The 17,544-nt window shown below is 38.8% G+C and overlaps 1 protein-coding gene across 1 annotated transcript; it reads right to left on the reverse strand.

Annotated features, from left to right (window-relative positions):
• Positions 1-3,249: 3,249 nt before the first annotated feature.
• On the reverse strand, positions 3,250-7,392 carry LOC149256455 (uncharacterized). The gene is made up of 3 exons (XM_089455375.1): positions 7,201-7,392; positions 6,104-6,744; positions 3,250-5,725 (listed from the first exon to the last, which is right to left on the reverse strand). Exons 1-3 carry the CDS (start codon positions 7,390-7,392, stop codon positions 3,250-3,252), a joined length of 3,309 nt encoding a protein of 1,102 aa, XP_089311501.1.
• Between the last annotated feature and the right edge of the window lie 10,152 nt (positions 7,393-17,544).

The following is a 17,544-nucleotide window of genomic DNA, read 5'->3' on the forward strand; positions in this document are numbered from 1 at the left end:
CATGGTTTGTGATTTTTTATTTATTTATTATCTATTTTACATAATTATAATTTGCAAGCATATGCAATAAACAATAATTTAAAAATCTAGAAATTTAAAGAGAAATAAACCTTCATAGTGTACATTTCAATTTTTTAAGTACAATTTATCATATTTGTTGTGACAAAATGTCCAGTGGAATATCTATGGAAATTTATGAATCAGTTAAGGTGCACTTTAACACCTTTATGAGATACAATATGATCAAAATATTCCACTTCTTCAACCCAAAGGCGCACTTAGGAGGCTCTATATATAGTTGTTGTTCTTCCAATAGTGTTAAAGAACATGTCAACATGTTGTACATGATCTTCCCAATATTTGTTGTATATTAGTATGTCAACAAAAATAAAAACACAATTTTCTAAGGAAGAGTTTGAAAACATAATTGATTAAGCTTTGAAATGTTGAAATTGCATTAGTAAGTCCAAATGGAATAACCAAAAACTCATAATGACCTCCATGTGTTTTAAATATTTTTTTGAAAATGTCTTCTTGCTATCTCATTATGATTTAATGATATCCTGAACAAAGATCCAACTTAGTAAAGAAAATTGCTCCATGAAATTCATATAATAATTCATTAATGGTAGGAACAAGAAATGTATCATTGATTGTCATTTTCTTGAGTTGCCTATAATTTGTAAGCATATGCTATGAACCTTTCTTTTTAATAATCATCACCATTGGTGGAGAGAAAGCACTCTAGTTAGGTTGAATGATGACAACCTCTAACATTATTTGAACCATACATTCAGTCTCTCTATTATGTGCATTTGGATACCTATAATGCCTAATATTAGGTGGTACACTTCCTGGTTGCAAGAGAATAGCATGATCATGATCTTGAATAGGTAGAAGACCCTAAGGCATCTCTCCAAATATGTGGGAATGATTGTTGATAATGTTTTGGAAATCCACTAGAGCAGAGGGTATGGATACTTGAAAATCTAGTGAGCATAATTGTGAATCTATACCATGGTATCGCCAGAATTGCAAAATTACACCATGGTATCATTTTTTGTTAGTTTTTTCATGATGTAAAATCTTATCAATTTAGAGGATTTCCTTTAGATACCTTTAAGCGGAACAAGAAATGTATTTTGATTTTCATTTTCTTGAGTTGCCTATAATCTAAAAACATATGCCATGAACAATCTTGTTTTATAATCATCACCACTGGCGGACAGGAAGCACTCTAATTAGGTTGAATGATGCCAACCTCTAACATTATTTGAACCATACATTCAATCTCACTCTTCTATGCATATGGATACTTATAATGCCTAATGTTAGGTGCTACACTCCCTGGTTGCAAGTGAATAGCATGATCGTGACCTTGAATAGGTAGAAGGCCCTAAGGCATCTCTCCAAATATGTTGGAATGATTTTTGAGAATATTTTGGAGTCCACTAGAGTAGAGGGTATGGATATTTGAACATCTAGTGAGCATAATTGTGAATTTATACCATGGTATCCCCACAATTGAAACATTACACCATGGTATCCTTTTTTGTTAGTTTTTTCATGTTGTAAAAGCTTATCACTTTAGAGGATTTCCCTTGGATACCTTTAAGCTCAATTTCCTTACCTTTTGAGGTACATCTCATGCACAAATCTTGAAAATTAAGGGTAATTGTTCCCACTGTTGTAACCATTGGACCCCTAATACAACATTAATAACACTCATTTGGATTGAAATCATGGGACTATCCAATAAATACTACCCCATATTCATCTTAGTACTATGGCACTCCCTTAAACATTCTATGGTACCTCCAATTTCAATTGTTACTTGAAATTTTGGTGTTGGAAATATAAAGCAATTGAAAAGTTTTGCTAATTGGTAATTGATGAAATTATTGGTACTATCTAAATCAATAAAAAATGTTACCTTTTTTATTTTTGATATATCCTTCTATCTAGATATTTTGTGGATTACTAATGTTGGCCAATGCACAATAAGATATTGTTTGGGTAGTCGCTTGAAGCTCTATGTAATGTCCCTCCCTTTATAATAAATAATAAATAATATAAATAATAAATAATAATAATAAATAATAATAATAATGAATAATAAATAATATTAAAAATACAAGAAAATAAATAATAAACAATGAATAAAAAAATAAAAATAAAAAATAAAAAATAAAAAATAGTAATAAATAATAAATAACCATACTAAAGCTCTAAATAAATATAAATAGAAATAAAACAAGAAAAAAAGTAAAAAAATCAGTAAAGCTATCAAAAAGAAATAAAACAAGAAAGCAATAAAGTTGCATGTAGACACATGGAGTGTGTGCATGTGGTTCCCCTTCCAATGTTTGTTCTATTTATTAGATGGTGAGGAAGATGGGAGGCATTCCATCATTCCAAGACTGTATCATTCATTCTCTTGGGAGAATAGTGTTCTAAGACAGAGGAGTCACTAGTAGTAGTATGTTGATTGAGGGCTCGGGGGTGGCCAATTGAAGCAAGTGCTTGCGCAATTGAGCCTACGGTTGGGTGGAGAGTCCCCAAAGCCTTGTTGCAGTAAGCAGACTTCAACCACAGGTAAGTGCTACTCATAGTTTGAACTTGATGTTAATTAGTTGATTAATTACATGTTTATTTTGGGTTGTTTTTTTTTGACTTTAACGGTTAGATTTTTATTTAAAAGGCGGCAAAACAGCTGCCGCTTGCATTTACATTGGATTGAGTTTCTCAATTTCATTTCTCTCTGAGTTCATGAAGTCCACGATTCCATGATCAATCTTTGATTCAGGGTCGTCTTTTGGAGAAGCAACGCTGTATCTCTACTGGATGGTTCTTTATCTTGATGTTACCAGCTGATTCTGACAACCTGAGTATGCCTTTCTGGAGCCTTCCTCTAACTCTGTTGCCAGAGGAGCGAATCGGGTATGAGCTATTTCCACTTGGGAGTATGAAAATCGTTTTCCATCTCTAGTCTTCATTCTAACCTTCCAACGCCTTGATTTTTGTCAAAGCAATTTCCCCTGGAGCAGAAAGAGCCGTGCGAAATGGGCAGCTGTCCGATTGAATGTACAGAGCCTGACGTCAAAATTTTGCGTTGCTGAAACACCACGAGCGGCGTTGCTGAAACACCAGTTTCAGCAACTGATAAAATAACTGTGTTGCTGAAACACCATTTCCAGCAAGCAAATTTCTGGGTTTTCTGTGTTAAAACAGAATTACTGGTTAATCCGATTATGGGATGATGCAGAGAGAATCTTCCAAATTGACTGATAGGGTTCTTTGGCTTCTGGCAGCTCCAAGGTTGGCTTCAAAATCAGCTTGAGTATTAAGCTGCCTCATAATGTGGAAGAAGGAGATTTTCTGAAACTTAGCCAGCATGGGTCTTATTTTCTTTAGAATTCGGCCTAAATGGATCTGCCACTGATTCGAAGGAGAATTCATTGCTTGAATGATGAGCCGAGAGTCTCCGAAGACCGTCAATGTTTGAATGTTCCGTTTTAGAGCCAGAGTCAGCCCCTGCCACAAAGCTAGAGCCTCAGCTCTATTATTTGATTCGATTCCCAGACCCCAATGGTACTTGAGTAAAGTAGACCCATCGGGTTTCAGCAGCACTCCACCTCCACCCGCAGCTCCTGGATTGCCTTTAGAGGCCCCGTCGAAGAAGAGACAATGGTCATCTAGTGCCGATCTCCACTTTAGAAATTCCTGTTCTGCCATACGGATTTCCCACTTAGCATGGCAAGTGGTTGGAATAGTAGGGATGGGTTGATTATTTGGAACGATTTCTTTTAGCCACAGCTCCTCCTCATTGTCCAGCTTTACTTCATTCCTTAGGGTTGGCTTAGCTTCCAAAGTCTCTCCCAATAAGGCTTTAATTTTGGATATAACATTGTTTATAGTGCAGATTTCTCCTCTGAAGATTCTGTTGTTCCTTTCCAGCCATAATTTCCAACATATGTATTTAGGGGTCCACATCCAAGCAGTCCTAAGGAGGTTTTTATTGTTGGTGCAGATTGGAGGTAGCTTGGCCCACTCGTAGAACAGGGATGGCACACTTCTTGGTAGCTCAATCTTGTCCGCCCTTGGACTCAGGACCCCTTTCCAGACTGCCTTGGCAAAGGGGCACAGCAGCAACAGGTGATCAGCTGTTTCTTCCTCTGATATACATAATGGACATCTGGAGGGCCCTTCCATTCCCCGTTTTCTCAGATTGTCTCCTGTGAGAATACTATTATGAGCAAGTGTCCAGCAGAAAAAGTCTATTTTAGGGAGAGAAGGAAAGTTCCATATGAATTTCCATTGCGTTGGGTCTGGAGGGACATTCGGGATAGCAATTAAACTTTTGTATCCTTCAGCTACCGAGTAGGAGCCTGTATGGGAGCCCCACCCTCTTTTATCCTTGGCTGTTGCTGATAATGGTGATTTCCCTTGCAGATTGTCTAACAGTAAAGAAGCTTCAGATTGCAAATGGTGTGGTACCTCCCCGAGATTCCAGCTGTCCCATCTTCTTTCAGCATCCTCCGTCCAGTTGGTTATGTCCCATAGAGTTTCCTTGTTGTTGGAATGCAACCATAGCTTAATATTTGCCAGGCCTTTTATATGATGAAGAGGCTGGTCTCCAAGAATCTGATCATTCCAAATTCTTATTTTTTTCCCATTACCTGGGATCCAATAGAGGTTGGGGCTGAAGTTGTCCAGAGCAGCGATACAAAGTTTGGATATTGGGGAGCCTTTGGAATTTTTTGGAGGAAGATCAAGACATCTCAATCGTTGACCTTGAAAGTATTTCTTCCACAGCACTTTCTTGCTCCAGCTTATTTTTCCTGCCACAATATTCCACAATATTTTTGAGCCAAGAGCGAGATTTTGGGCAGCCGAGTCTCTAATTTGCAGACCTCCTTCTATGAAAGGTTTCTTAATGGTATCCCAATTTACTAAATGAAGCCTTCTTTCGTTGTTTTTTCCCCCTTCCCACATAAATCTTCTCAGCATACCATCCATTTTACTGAGAAAGGTTTTGGGGGCGAGGAGAATGGAATGCTGAAACAGAGGCATGCTTGTTAAGACAGATTTTATAAGGATAATTTTCCCAGCAGTGTTCAGCCAGGAGGCTCCCCAGGCATTAATTCGGAGTTTGAGCTTGTCCAAAAGGGGCATCCAATGGGAAACTTTGGGGATGGATCTAAAAATTGGGATCCCAAGATATTTGAAAGAATCCCAGTCTTGACAGATTTTCATTTCAAGAAGCCTAGCTATATCAGCAAGGTTTTTAGCTGAGCAATTCCAGCCATAGATTGTACTTTTTGAGTAGTTAATCTTGCTGCCGGATGCTTCCTTATAGATGTCCAGTTCCTTTTTGAAAGAATTGGCCGAAATAATACTCGCTCCACCTAGTAGCAGAGTATCGTCGGCAAATTGAGCATGGTTTATTTCTTTGACATTTTGCACCATTCTGAGACCTGGCAGAATTTGGATTTGCTGACAGTAGTCGAGCTGGAAACTCAACACTGAGGCTTGAATGGCATAGAGAAGCGGGGACAGCGGACAGCCTTGCCTTAATCCCCTTGAAGCTGTAAAAAATTCAGTTGATCTTCCATTTACCAGCGGAGCAATCCAAGGAGAGGCGATGCAGGCTTTCACCCAATTTGTGAATTTTGTTGAAAAGCCCATTTTTGTCATAACTGCAAACAGGAAGTCATGCCTCACCCTGTCAAAGGCATTAGCCAGATCTAGTTTTATTACCATTCCTTTCTCTTTTCTCTGGACACTTGAATGTATTGCCTCTTGAACCAGTACAATATTATCCAGTATCTTTCTCCCTTTGATGAAGCCTCCTTGGTTCTCCGGTATGATGTTCGGCAATATATTCTTGAGGCGCATGGATATTATTTTGGTAATAAGTTTATAGCTAGTATTACACAACGAAATGGGGCGGAATCTACTGAACTCAGAAGCTCCTTTTTCTTTCGGAAGCAAAGCCAGGAAGGCTGAATTGGTGCTGCCTCCTATCTTAGTACAAAATTGGGATTTCCTTACCATTCTCAGAAGGTCTTTGTTGATAATTGACCAGCAAGACTGAAAGAACCTGGCAGTGAACCCATCAGGCCCTGGCGCTTTATCCGGGTCCATGCAATCCAAAGCTTTCTTGAGCTCATCCATGCTGATCGGGGCAGTCAGCATATTATTGACGGGGTCTTGCACACAGAAGGGGATCAGATTGTACGGATATGCTTGGGGATCTATAGGCTGGTAATCAGGAGCTGAATAGAGATCTTTAAAAAAGGAGAATGCTGCTCTCTTTATGCCCTCAAAATCATTAACCACTGTATCTTGGAATCGGATTTCTGAAACATTTTTGTATTGCTTTCGGGCTTCGGCATGTTTGTGGAAGAAACTAGTATTTTTGTCGCCGGCTTGTAACCATAAGTTTCTAGATTTCTGTCTCCAATACTCCTCTTCGTCCCTACTGGCTTTATGAAAGGCTTTTTGTAACTCAACTTCTTTTTGGAGCAGACTTTGGGTAATATCTGAATTCTCCATTGAGGATTGGAGGGCAGCAAGATTTTCTATAGACTCTTTTCGATTGGCAGCAGGAGTTTTCAAAGCTTTTTCCCATTCCTTGAGCTTTCTCTTAAGAGCCCGCAATTTTTCTTCCCACACGAAGAAAGGGGAACCCTGAATTTTCCGGTTCCAGACTTCAGCAACCACCTCATTGAACCCCTCTTGCTGAATCCATAATGGGCTAAATCTAAATGGAATGGGTCCAAGAAATCTATCCACGGAGAGCTCCAGACTTATGGGTTTGTGGTCAGAGGTGCAGTTGGGCAAAATTTTGGATGAGGTCATTAGGCCACTAGTGAGGAAGGAGGTTTGGACAAGGAATCTGTCCAAGCGAGCTGCTATATGGCTGGGACCTAGTCTTTTATTAGACCAAGTATATTTCCCGGCTGAAGGTTTGATGTCCTCCAAATCCCAATTGTTCATGATGTCTTCTACCCATTCTCTGGCAGGGTCCCTTACAGGTGAACCACCTTTTTTCTCTTCAGCAGCTAGAGTAACGTTCAGATCCCCTGCAATAATGATATTTCCTGGATTGTGCAAAACAAGAAAGGACTGGAGCGAGTCCCAGCAAATTTTTTTCTCCGATGGCAAGACTGGAGCATAAAGGTTAAATAAACTTACTTGTTGACTAGAATCTTTGTGAAGGAGTTGAGTGAAAATCCAGTGCTGGCCACTTTCTTCTTGAATCAAGTCGTATTTGGAGCTGTCCCAGAAGGAGGCGATCCCACCAGAGGAACCTCTAGCACTGACAGCTCTTCCAGGGCCTTTGCGCCAGAATGTTTTGCTGGATTGGAGGAGAAGAGAGTCCTCCATCTTTGTCTCCTGGATGAGAAGGATTTCAGGCATATGCAACCTTACAATGTCTTTCAGGGCCTCTTCTTTCAGCCTGCTACCTAATCCTCTGCAATTCCAGGAGACGTATTTCATTATTTACTGGAGAGGGGGGGAGTGGCTCCTTTTGGAGCCTTGTTATTCTTGCGCCCGGATCTGGTATTCATCATTCCCTTGAGGGTTTTCTGGGAACCTTGGAGAACATCCATGTAGGTTTTCTCCTCTCTTTGTTTTTTCTTGGATTTTCGGCCCCTGGATGTTTTGATAGGAGAGATTTGAGAACTGTCTGATTCAGATTCTCTTTCTTCTGATTCTTCTCCTGATTCAGAGGCAAGACTAATGTGCTCGTCATCGCCTGCTTTTCCCCCTTGATCTGCCTTGGTTAGTTGGGGATTTGATTCTTCTTCGGATTCTTTCCTTTCCTTCGGCTGACCTTTAGTTTCTTCATGTTTCTCTGAGGCCTCCCCCTTTTCAGCTGTGGATGGGCCTTCATTTGAGACTGGTTTGGTTTTGTCGTTGGGCTGGGGATTTCCCTTTGATTCTGTCTGCTTCTTCTCGTTTGGCTTTGAGACTACCTTTCCTTTTTTTATTTCCTTCCATCCTTCTTCTTCCTCTTTATCCCCTGATGGTGCTTTAGGGCAGTTTCGTTGAAAATGGCCATGTTCATGGCAGATCCTGCATTTAAATGGGAGTTGCTCGTAGTCTAGCTTCTGGTAGTGATGCCAATCTCCCACTGTCAACTTGATAGCTTCCGGTAGCCCAGCTTCGAGATCCACTTCCACGCATATTCTGGCGCAGGTGTATTGGCCCTTGTTATCAGCTTTGTCGATGAATCTTCCCAGTCCATTTCCTATCTTTTGCAGTGCTTGGTAGCTCCAACAGTGTATTGGAAGATTGGGGAGCCGAACCCAAACAGGGACCTCCTTTGGGACATCGACTGAGGGGTCAAAGTCGGGTGTCCATTTATTCAAAAAGAGACCTTGGTTTCCCATGAAATATGGGCCATTTCTGAACACCAAATCTCGGTCTTCCTTGGTAGTGAATTCAAAGATGAAGTAGCCCCTTCCAATCGGGTAGCTGATTACATTATTTGGGAGCAGGGGTCTCCAGTTTCTTTGCACCCATTCATCAGTCGATTTGGTTGTTGGCCATCGTCCCATAAACTGCCCTACTAAACCTCTGTCAGCCAGGACAAGGGCGATTTTGATTGTCTGGTCTTCTGGCAGAGCAATTTCTGGGATTTCTTCTAATTTTTTGATAAACTTCGGAGCTTCAGGCTGCATTCGTTTTTTCCCTCTCTGCGTAAGGATCTTCTTGAAGGCTTCTGCAGGCGAAATCGGAGGGGTGGGAGAGGGCTCCGCACCCCCTGGAGCAGCCATGGCGGCGGCAGCTGGTCGAAAACCTAGCAGAACGCATTCCCTATCGCGCGCGCGTTTAGGAGCCTATTGTTTTATTTTGGGTTGTTACACTCTATATTTTGTGGCAATTTAAATTCTTTATTTTCTTCACCTTCATAGTCTTTAGAGTAATTTTTACTCACAGAATTTATGCCCCTTATTGTACTCACTATCTTAATTGAAACATGATCCCTTTTCTTTTCTTTCATCTATTTGTTGAGGTATCATCCTTGTCATTGTAGTGAGGATAGGAAATAGACCATTATGTTATCTGTAATTGTTAGTGACCACTCTTCTAATAGCCATATTCTTACTTTCAACTCTCCTTTCTAGACTGAAATCATGCTTTAGGGATTTAGATTCAGAAATTTGTACCTCATGTCGGGTGTTATCATTTAAAATTTGCATGACAAGGTCTAACAAATTATCCTCTAAAATTTTCTTTACCCTAAGACTTAAATTTGGTATTGTTGAAAGTGCTTTATAATTGGACCTCTTTGCTAAATATTTCCCAACTGACTAAAGAATATTTTTTATGCCAACCCAGCCTTGTATTTGAGCGCGGGTTCACTTAAAACCCACTCGGCCTAGTCTCTTCACTATTCCAATAGCCCCCAAAGTCAAGATCTGTTGGTTATCAATATAGATGCCTTACGAAATTCAAAATCCCTACTATCAAATCTTTTTTAATAGCTCTCAGAGCCAAGCTCTAGCATTGTTACAGAAACACCATGACCAACCCTTTCATCATAAAATCATCTAAGGGAAGACGTTGACCCAAATTCCAAAGAACCACCATAGACAAGAACCTAACTTTTCCTTGGATCCTAGCGCAATAACACAACCATCTTTACGTGAATGGTAGTGTACATATATATACATATATATGTACATATATGTATATACATATACATGTATATATACATATACATATACATATAGATATACATATATATATATATATATATCTATCTATATATATATATATATATATATATATATATATATATATAAGCTTGGCATTCACAATGAACAGGGGTTCACTCTTGGGATACACTCGAAACAATGTCTGCATCTTATATTAATAAGAAACAAAGGTCATCGGCCCGAAATAAAGTGATTTGGCCCTTTCTAGCCTTATGGCCTCTCTTAGCCCTCAAGCCTCTCTTTTCTTTGTACACACACCTCTTCCTCTTACACAAACATTTTTCCTATCCATTCCACTATAAATTTAATTACATAGTTTACAAAATAGGATGTTGAACTGATTTAGGTTCAAATCTACAAATCCATAAACAAGTCCCTATTCTAGGATTCTAGTTCCACTAAATCCTCTCATAAATCCAACTAAATCTAAGATCTCTCTAAGTCTCCAAAATACTCTCGAGATCTCTCATTTTTTAGAAGATATAATTACATAAATCCTCTCATTTAATCACTTATTTATAATTCTCTAATAAGCATATAAAATACAATGAACACTTATATATATATATATATATATATATATATATATATATATATATATATATATATATATATATATATATATATATATATATATATATATATAAGCTTGGCATTCACAATGAACAGGGGTTCACTCTTGGGATACAATCGAAACAGAGTGTCTACATCTTATATTAATAAGAAACAAAGGTCATCGGCCCAAAATAAAGTGATTTGGCCCTTTCTGGCCTTATGGCCTCTCTTAGCCCTCAAGCCTCTCTTTTCTCTGTACACACACCTCTTCCTCTTACACACACATTTTTCCTATCCATTCCATTATAAATTTAATTACATAGTTTACAAAATAGGATGTTGAACTGATTTAGGTTCAAATCTACAAATCCATAAACAAATCCCTATTCTAGGACTCTAGTTCCACTAAATCCTCTCATAAATCCAACTAACTCTAAGATCTCTCCAACTCTCCAAAATACTCTCGAGATCTCTCATTTTTTAGAAGATATAATTACATTAATCCTCACATTTAATCACTTATGTACAATTCTCTAATAAGCATAGAAAATACAATAAATTAAATAATTCCACACACTTAGGGAACCAACTCCCTTGGTAAAGTAAAACCCCTAGGTCTAGTCAAAATACATTTTGACTTGGAGAAAGATGCTCCTGCATCATACTCCCAAGGTTTCAAAAGATTCATGGTCTCCTGACCATGTGTATGCTTATGAAGTCCTCTTGGATCCAAAACTTTAACTTGCAGTAAGTCAGTTGCCCTATCATGGTTATTGTCCCATTGTTGTTTCTTTCTTTCTCCCTGGCTCCAAACTTTATGTTGCATCTTCCCATTGATTTTTCTTATGCAAATTTCTTTGGTTAGTTGCACTTTTCCATGGTCTGTCCTCTTATGTCTGCTACATCTTTTTTTCCTCCTGGATGTCTTCCTCATTAGAATCCAGAATTCTCCAATCTCTTTGTCCAACTTGTTCTTTGGCTAGTATATACTTTGTGAATTTGTTTTCTCTCTTACTGCATCCTGTTGTCACTGGTCTTCTTCCTTGATTGTTGTTGACTTTCACAAGGAATTCGTAGGGCTGATGCAACTTCCAACTCCTTATCTCTTTGTTCAACAAAAATTATGTTTTTTTTTTCATTCTTTTGAGTTGCAACTTCAAGTTGTTTGCCTACTCCAACAATTCCATATCTTGCACTTTGTTAAAATGAAAAATTTTCCACAAACAACTTATACCTTTGTGCAAGGTTTCCTCCATGGTTTTTCTCCATTCTTTTGCAGTCTCTTCCTCTTTTACTAGTGTCATGTTTACTTCCTTGTAGCCCTACATAACTTCTCCCAAAGTTCCTTATGCTTCTCTAATCGAAGTATATTCGAGCCAACATATCATTCTTTGCATACTTTTACTCTCTTGGCAGTTTCATCCACTCACATCTGCACATTCTCCTATTGTTGTCTCCTCCACTGAAATGACAGAGTTATAAGTATGGTTTCCCTTGCATTTCTCATTTCTTGTAGTCACAAACCAATCATTAGTTTTAAAAGTATGAGACCTTAGAGTCTCTGCAGATGCATCTAATGCCTTCTCCTTTTTCATTATTGAGAACATGAAATTATTCATCAAGTTCTCATCTGCTTCTTCTACTGCAACAACTTCTTCCTCTTTCTGCTCAATCAAAGCTTCACCATCCTTATAAATTTCATTGGAAAAGGTAAATTTCTCCATCTCAAATAAAAATCCCTCTACCTCAGAGCTTTCTTTCATGACTACATTCACCCATTTCATGCAATCTCCATCTTGATTTCCTTTACAAGACAACATTGCCTTCTCTATAGCATTACTTAATGACTTCTCTCTATCGTCACCTACAATACCTGCAATCATGCATCAATCATCAGATTTAAAAACATAAGGCTCTTTAGCTTCAATCTCAATGTCTTTATCACTTTCTCCTTCTCCAAGGATTGATCCTTGCTCTAGTTCATAGTAGTGGACTTCCTCCTTAGACTCAACTACTCTGGGCTTTCCCTTTATCCTATCACATATTCTCTGCTTCAATTTCTTCTGCAATGAATCCCATCTCACCTTCTTCTTCCTCACTATTCATCCATATATTTGGTCTCGTAATAGTTGTCTTAATTGATTGAATTATGTTTTCAACCCAACCATTTCCCTCTCAAATTATCCATCACTCTTCCTTCTTATGCCATCTACTTTGACATTTTTCTTTGAATTATTGTGACTCTTATTTTCTAAACCCTTATCATATCCATCAATAGTCATGCTTTCCTCTTTCTGTGAACACTCCTTGTCCACTTCTTGTGAATTGCAGCAAACCTCCTCTCTTCCTCTATCTCTATCTTTGTCTCTATCTCTGGGATATTCTACCCACAATCACTATGGAACTGTTTGCAACAACTTCTACCCAACTTCTATGTGTTGGAAGTTTTCCTCTTCCTCCGGTCCTCTACAATAGAACCTCTTCCTCTTCTTTATTTGAGCACGTCTGCTCTTCAACTTTCAAAATTTATTAGGTGCTACATCTCCAACTACTTAGTTCCTCCTTTGAGAACTTATTTTATCCTCATGTTTAGAAATCCATCTGTTGATGTTGAGTCCTGTCACGATTTTGTGCCAAGATCTTCTTCAATCTTTGTAGGATTTGTTCTCCCTTCTTTTGCTGTGAACTTTGCTTCTCAGGCCAATTATGTTCTCGTTCTTCACAAGTAGTCATCCTCCCTGTCTTCAAAACACTTCATTCTTAATTATTAATTCAAATTGAAAGACAAAGCTTTTACCTCAACTAGACCCAGTTCTGCATCAACTCTGCTTCTGCTTCTAAAACTTTGAATACCACTTTCCCTCTTATAATTTTAAGCCTCTGTGGTTCTGCTTCATTATATAAATCTCTCAATCAGGAATCAAAATTGATTCTCTGATACCACATGATGCCAACGCAGCCTCGTATCCAAGCACAGGTTTGCTTAAAACCCACTTAGCCCAGTCTCTGCTCTGTTCCAATAGCCCCCGAATTCAAGATCTGTTGGTTATCAATATAGATGCCTTATGGGATTCAAAATCCATAATATCAAATATCTTTTAATAGCTCTCAAATCCATGCTCTAGCACTTTTAAAAAACCACCATGACTGACCCTTTCATTAGAAAATCATCTAAGGGAAGATGTTGAGCCAAATTCCAAATAACCGCCATAACCACCATAGCTGGGAACTTAGCTTTTCCTTGGAGACTAGCACAATAACACAACCAACTCTATGTGAATGGCAGTGTTATATATGTAACACAATATAGATCTACAAGCCTTTGGAGCCAACACATAACTCAATTCTGTCAGTGGACCCACTCTACCACGTGAGCCCGTTCAAAAAAGCTCAGCAGGTAGCTTGGGCATTCCAAACTTCATTACTGGGTTAGGCATCTGTCGGGAGGGCTCCACCCACTCCAAGCCAGCCCAGTGTTGCAACTATGCATCCCATATAAAATTCCCGGGTATTCAAACCTCGGGCGGGTCCCCAGTTCTGTCTATCAATGTTTCGGCCCAAATAAAGGCATGCCTGCTAAGAGTTGTTAGGGTTTGCCTCCCGAGCGGGCTCTACCTCACCACATAAGCTCACTCTTTGTATATTTGCTTTTATTAATGATCATCTTAAAGATGAAATCGAGTAATGACCTTCGGGTGGGGTCCACCGCCACCTCACTTACGCTTGTAATATAGACAAAGGATCGCTTAAAGCCAGGGCTTGCATAGATCTCGAAGCTTGAAGGCCTAGCGCCTTACCAAATGATTTTATTCACTTTCCACATCTGACTTGGCCATGCCACATCCACCCAACACGTAGTCATACAGACAGCTCATTGTTTGTCTCTTCTTTTGTCAAGTGTTCTATCCCGATATTGTTAGTTGACGAATCTCGGTCGCTTAGACTTGGGGTTCCAAGAAATTCTTTTGGGCTATGGTCTTACGGATGATGTGGCTCGGTGTTTTCATTTTCATCTCCTAGCATCGTCTATTGTTGGTCGCTAGTAGTATCACTTAACATAATCTCTACCAATGCCAATCACAATATGTGTTGGACGTTCTAAACTAATTTCGCTCAGCTGCAATCTTGATTTCGCTCCTCTCTTAGGTTCCTCTATTCCCACTCTTTCAAGGACTCCTCTTGGTCCTATCTGCAATATGAAATATACATTATGTTTCTATCTCTTTTATCATCTTCTCGCCTCTCTATGTTTCAACTTCACTTCCTTTTCATTGTGCATGTAGCACTACGCATTTCTCCCACAATCCTTCTCGGTTTTACTTTGCATGTAGCACAACTCCGACCCCGTAACCATATTTGTGTAAAGGGCACAATCCCTCCTGTGTTGGAAAATCAAAGATATTATATTAGGGTTTGATTCTATTTCCTTAATACTTACTTGTGAGTGTGTTGGCTTCTTTTACTTATTTATTATCTTTCATCAAGAAATTACCATATTATATGTGTATGAAGATCACAGAACAAGAGACACAAGATATAGGCACATGCTAGGGAAAAACCCCCCTCGAGCGGAAAACCCAGTCAAGATAATTATTCCTTTTAATAGTATTCTTTGAGGCTCTTTACCCTAAACCAAGACTAGACTTTCCCTCCACACCATGTCAACCTCCCAGATCTTCGACCCATTCCATCAACTTCGACAACAGTGAAATCCATCAACTTCGACAACAGTGAAATCTTATGAGACTTTGATCTCCCAACCCAAACCACAAAACAGAGAGAGAGAGGCACCAAAAGTTTGATTTTCTTCCTCTCTATAGACTTCCCTAAACGTGCACTTCTTTCGACCTCCCGGTGACATACTTCACACTTATCCAACTCTTCTTGAGATATTGAACTTGCTTGAGAGTGAATGCTCCATATGACTTCGACCTCCTTGTATATATAGGCTTCTTGTGGGTTGAATGAGGGTCCTTAGTCTGACTTGATCTCTCTTAGGCCGACATGATGTGGATGATACATAATTCATATTTGACTTGATACAAAACCTTTTTAAAAGATTTGAAAGCCAAATAAGGGTCTCGTCGAATGTACAATGACTCTATAAACTGAATATTAATCCTAGAAGTCCACAATGGGGATTTTGACTAATATAATGATGACCCAAGCATGAAACCCATGCTTTAATAAGTCATTTTTACAATAAAAATAAAAATAAAAAATTTATTCCTTTGAGAAGTACATTTCATAATGACTCCAGTACATTATTGAAGACCGAACATAGTTACATTTTCTAACACTCCCTCTTAACTAGGGAGGTATTCATAATGTACACATACAATGGAAGATCTCAAACTATATGAAAACATGAAGAATTTTTAGGCATTATAATGCCATGGACTAGATTCCTGACCAGGGAAATCTATCCAACTAGTCACTCAAAAATTTAGGCATCGCAATGCCATGGACTAGATTCCTGACCAGGGAAATCTATCCAAGTGGGACTAAGGTGGACTCAAGATTTCATCCCCTCTAGGTACCATCAGACTTACTTGCTAACCACCAACCCAAACATACAGGTGTGTATCCAAAATAGAGCTCAATAACCAACACCGCCTTTTCAACTTCGAGATCCATACATCAACACAAAGTGTCGAACTGATGTCTCCCCAGGAAATGCTTCACTCTCAAAGCCCCAAAAAATCTCTTCTATTTCCTTATCATCAACAAAATCACCAATCTATGCCAAACCTAGCAGGTTTCTTAGATATTCGAACTAATTATTATTAAGAAGAGTCTTTGTCAGTATGTCTACTACATGTTCATCTATCGGGATATACTTTAACTTCACGATCCCATCCTGCACCAAGTTCCTAATAAAGTGGAACTTATTATTGATATGTTTCATCCTCGAATGAAACACGGGATCTCTAGACACCTTGATACAACTTTGATTTTCACAATTAATCACATTAGGACCCTCTTTTCCTACTTCACATGCAGCCACATATTCTTCCTTGACACTACTCAATGCAATGGGACCTTTCTTCCTACTCATCCATGAGATCATAGCAGCACCCAAACTAAAGCATCCTTCAATAGTGTTCCTTTCATCGGTCTCACTGCCACCCCAATCAGAGTCTTTGAAGCCAATTAGCTTGACTTCCTTACTATCATACTTTAGGCAGTGATGTATAGTGCCACGAAGATACCTCAAGATATGTTTGACATCTATCCAGTTATCATAACAAGGCTCCAACTGAAACTGGGTAAGAATGTTCACTGCAAAACATATGTGGCCTAGTATTTACCAGATACATCAGGGAACTCACCAACTATCGATATGAGGTAGGATCCATGAGACTAGAGTCGGAGATCCTTAACTTCTTGAGGTTGGTGATCATATGAGTAGTCATTGGTTTGGAATCCATCATCTTGAATTTATACAATAAATTGATGATGTACTTTCCTTTCCCCAAATATATCTTCCCAGGTCTCTGCCATATTTCTATACCTAGGTAGTAGTGCATTAGTCTTAGATCCTTCATTTCAAATTCAACTACCTACATCTTCTTGCATTCTTGAATTCTTCGTTCTACACCGATGATGAATAGATCATCCACATATAGTAGAATAATGATGCTCTCATTGTTCATGACCTTGACATATAGATTCAGATCAACGGTACTCTTCACGAACCCAATTCTAAGTATATATGTATCCATTATTGCATACCATGCCCTAAGTGCTTGCTTCAAACCATATAGGGCTTTCTTGAGTCTGCAAACATGAGAGTCGCTGCTATTCACTTGAAATATCTCGAGTTGTTCGATGCACAGTTCCTCGTCAATGGTCCCATTTAGAAATGCAGTCTTAACATCCATTTGATGGATATTCCAACCCATTGTAGCAACCAATTAAAACAAAGATCTAATGGTAGTGTACCTTGTTGTACGTGCAAAGTGTTATTCATAGTCAATTCCTTCCTTTTGAGACAAATCCCTTGCGACGAACCTTGCTTTGTACTTGTCTATACTTTGATCAACAACATCTTTGATCTTGTCAAGCCAGGAGGTAACTCCACAATGAGAATTGTATTTTGCATTAAGATTTCTCATGGATATATACATTGAGGGAGAGACTCTTGGGCTTCACCTCCCAATGTTTCTTCATATTCCTATTCTTCTTATTTATTATTTACACTATTTTACATATATTCACCCAATCCCAATGATTAGGTGTCAACATTCCCCCC

Source organism: Pinus tabuliformis, chromosome 7, assembly GCF_031772625.1.
Source record: "Pinus tabuliformis cultivar Carrire ecotype Pingquan chromosome 7, CPIR1, whole genome shotgun sequence".
In the NCBI taxonomy this organism is placed as follows: domain Eukaryota; kingdom Viridiplantae; phylum Streptophyta; class Pinopsida; order Pinales; family Pinaceae; genus Pinus; species Pinus tabuliformis.

What these genes read in the sequence shown, in the direction of transcription:
- LOC149256455 (XM_089455375.1), bottom strand. Translation starts at nt 7,392, where the DNA reads ATGGAGGACTCTCTTCTCCTCCAATCCAGCAAAACATTCTGGCGCAAA. An exon ending in ACAAAGATTCTAGTCAACAA is followed by an intron (nt 6,745 to 7,200) that starts GTAAGTTTATTT and finishes TTATGGATTCAG; the next exon opens with CAAGAGGGGTTCAATGAGGT. An exon ending in CCTGATGGGTTCACTGCCAG is followed by an intron (nt 5,726 to 6,103) that starts GTTCTTTCAGTC and finishes TGCCTTTGACAG; the next exon opens with GGTGAGGCATGACTTCCTGT.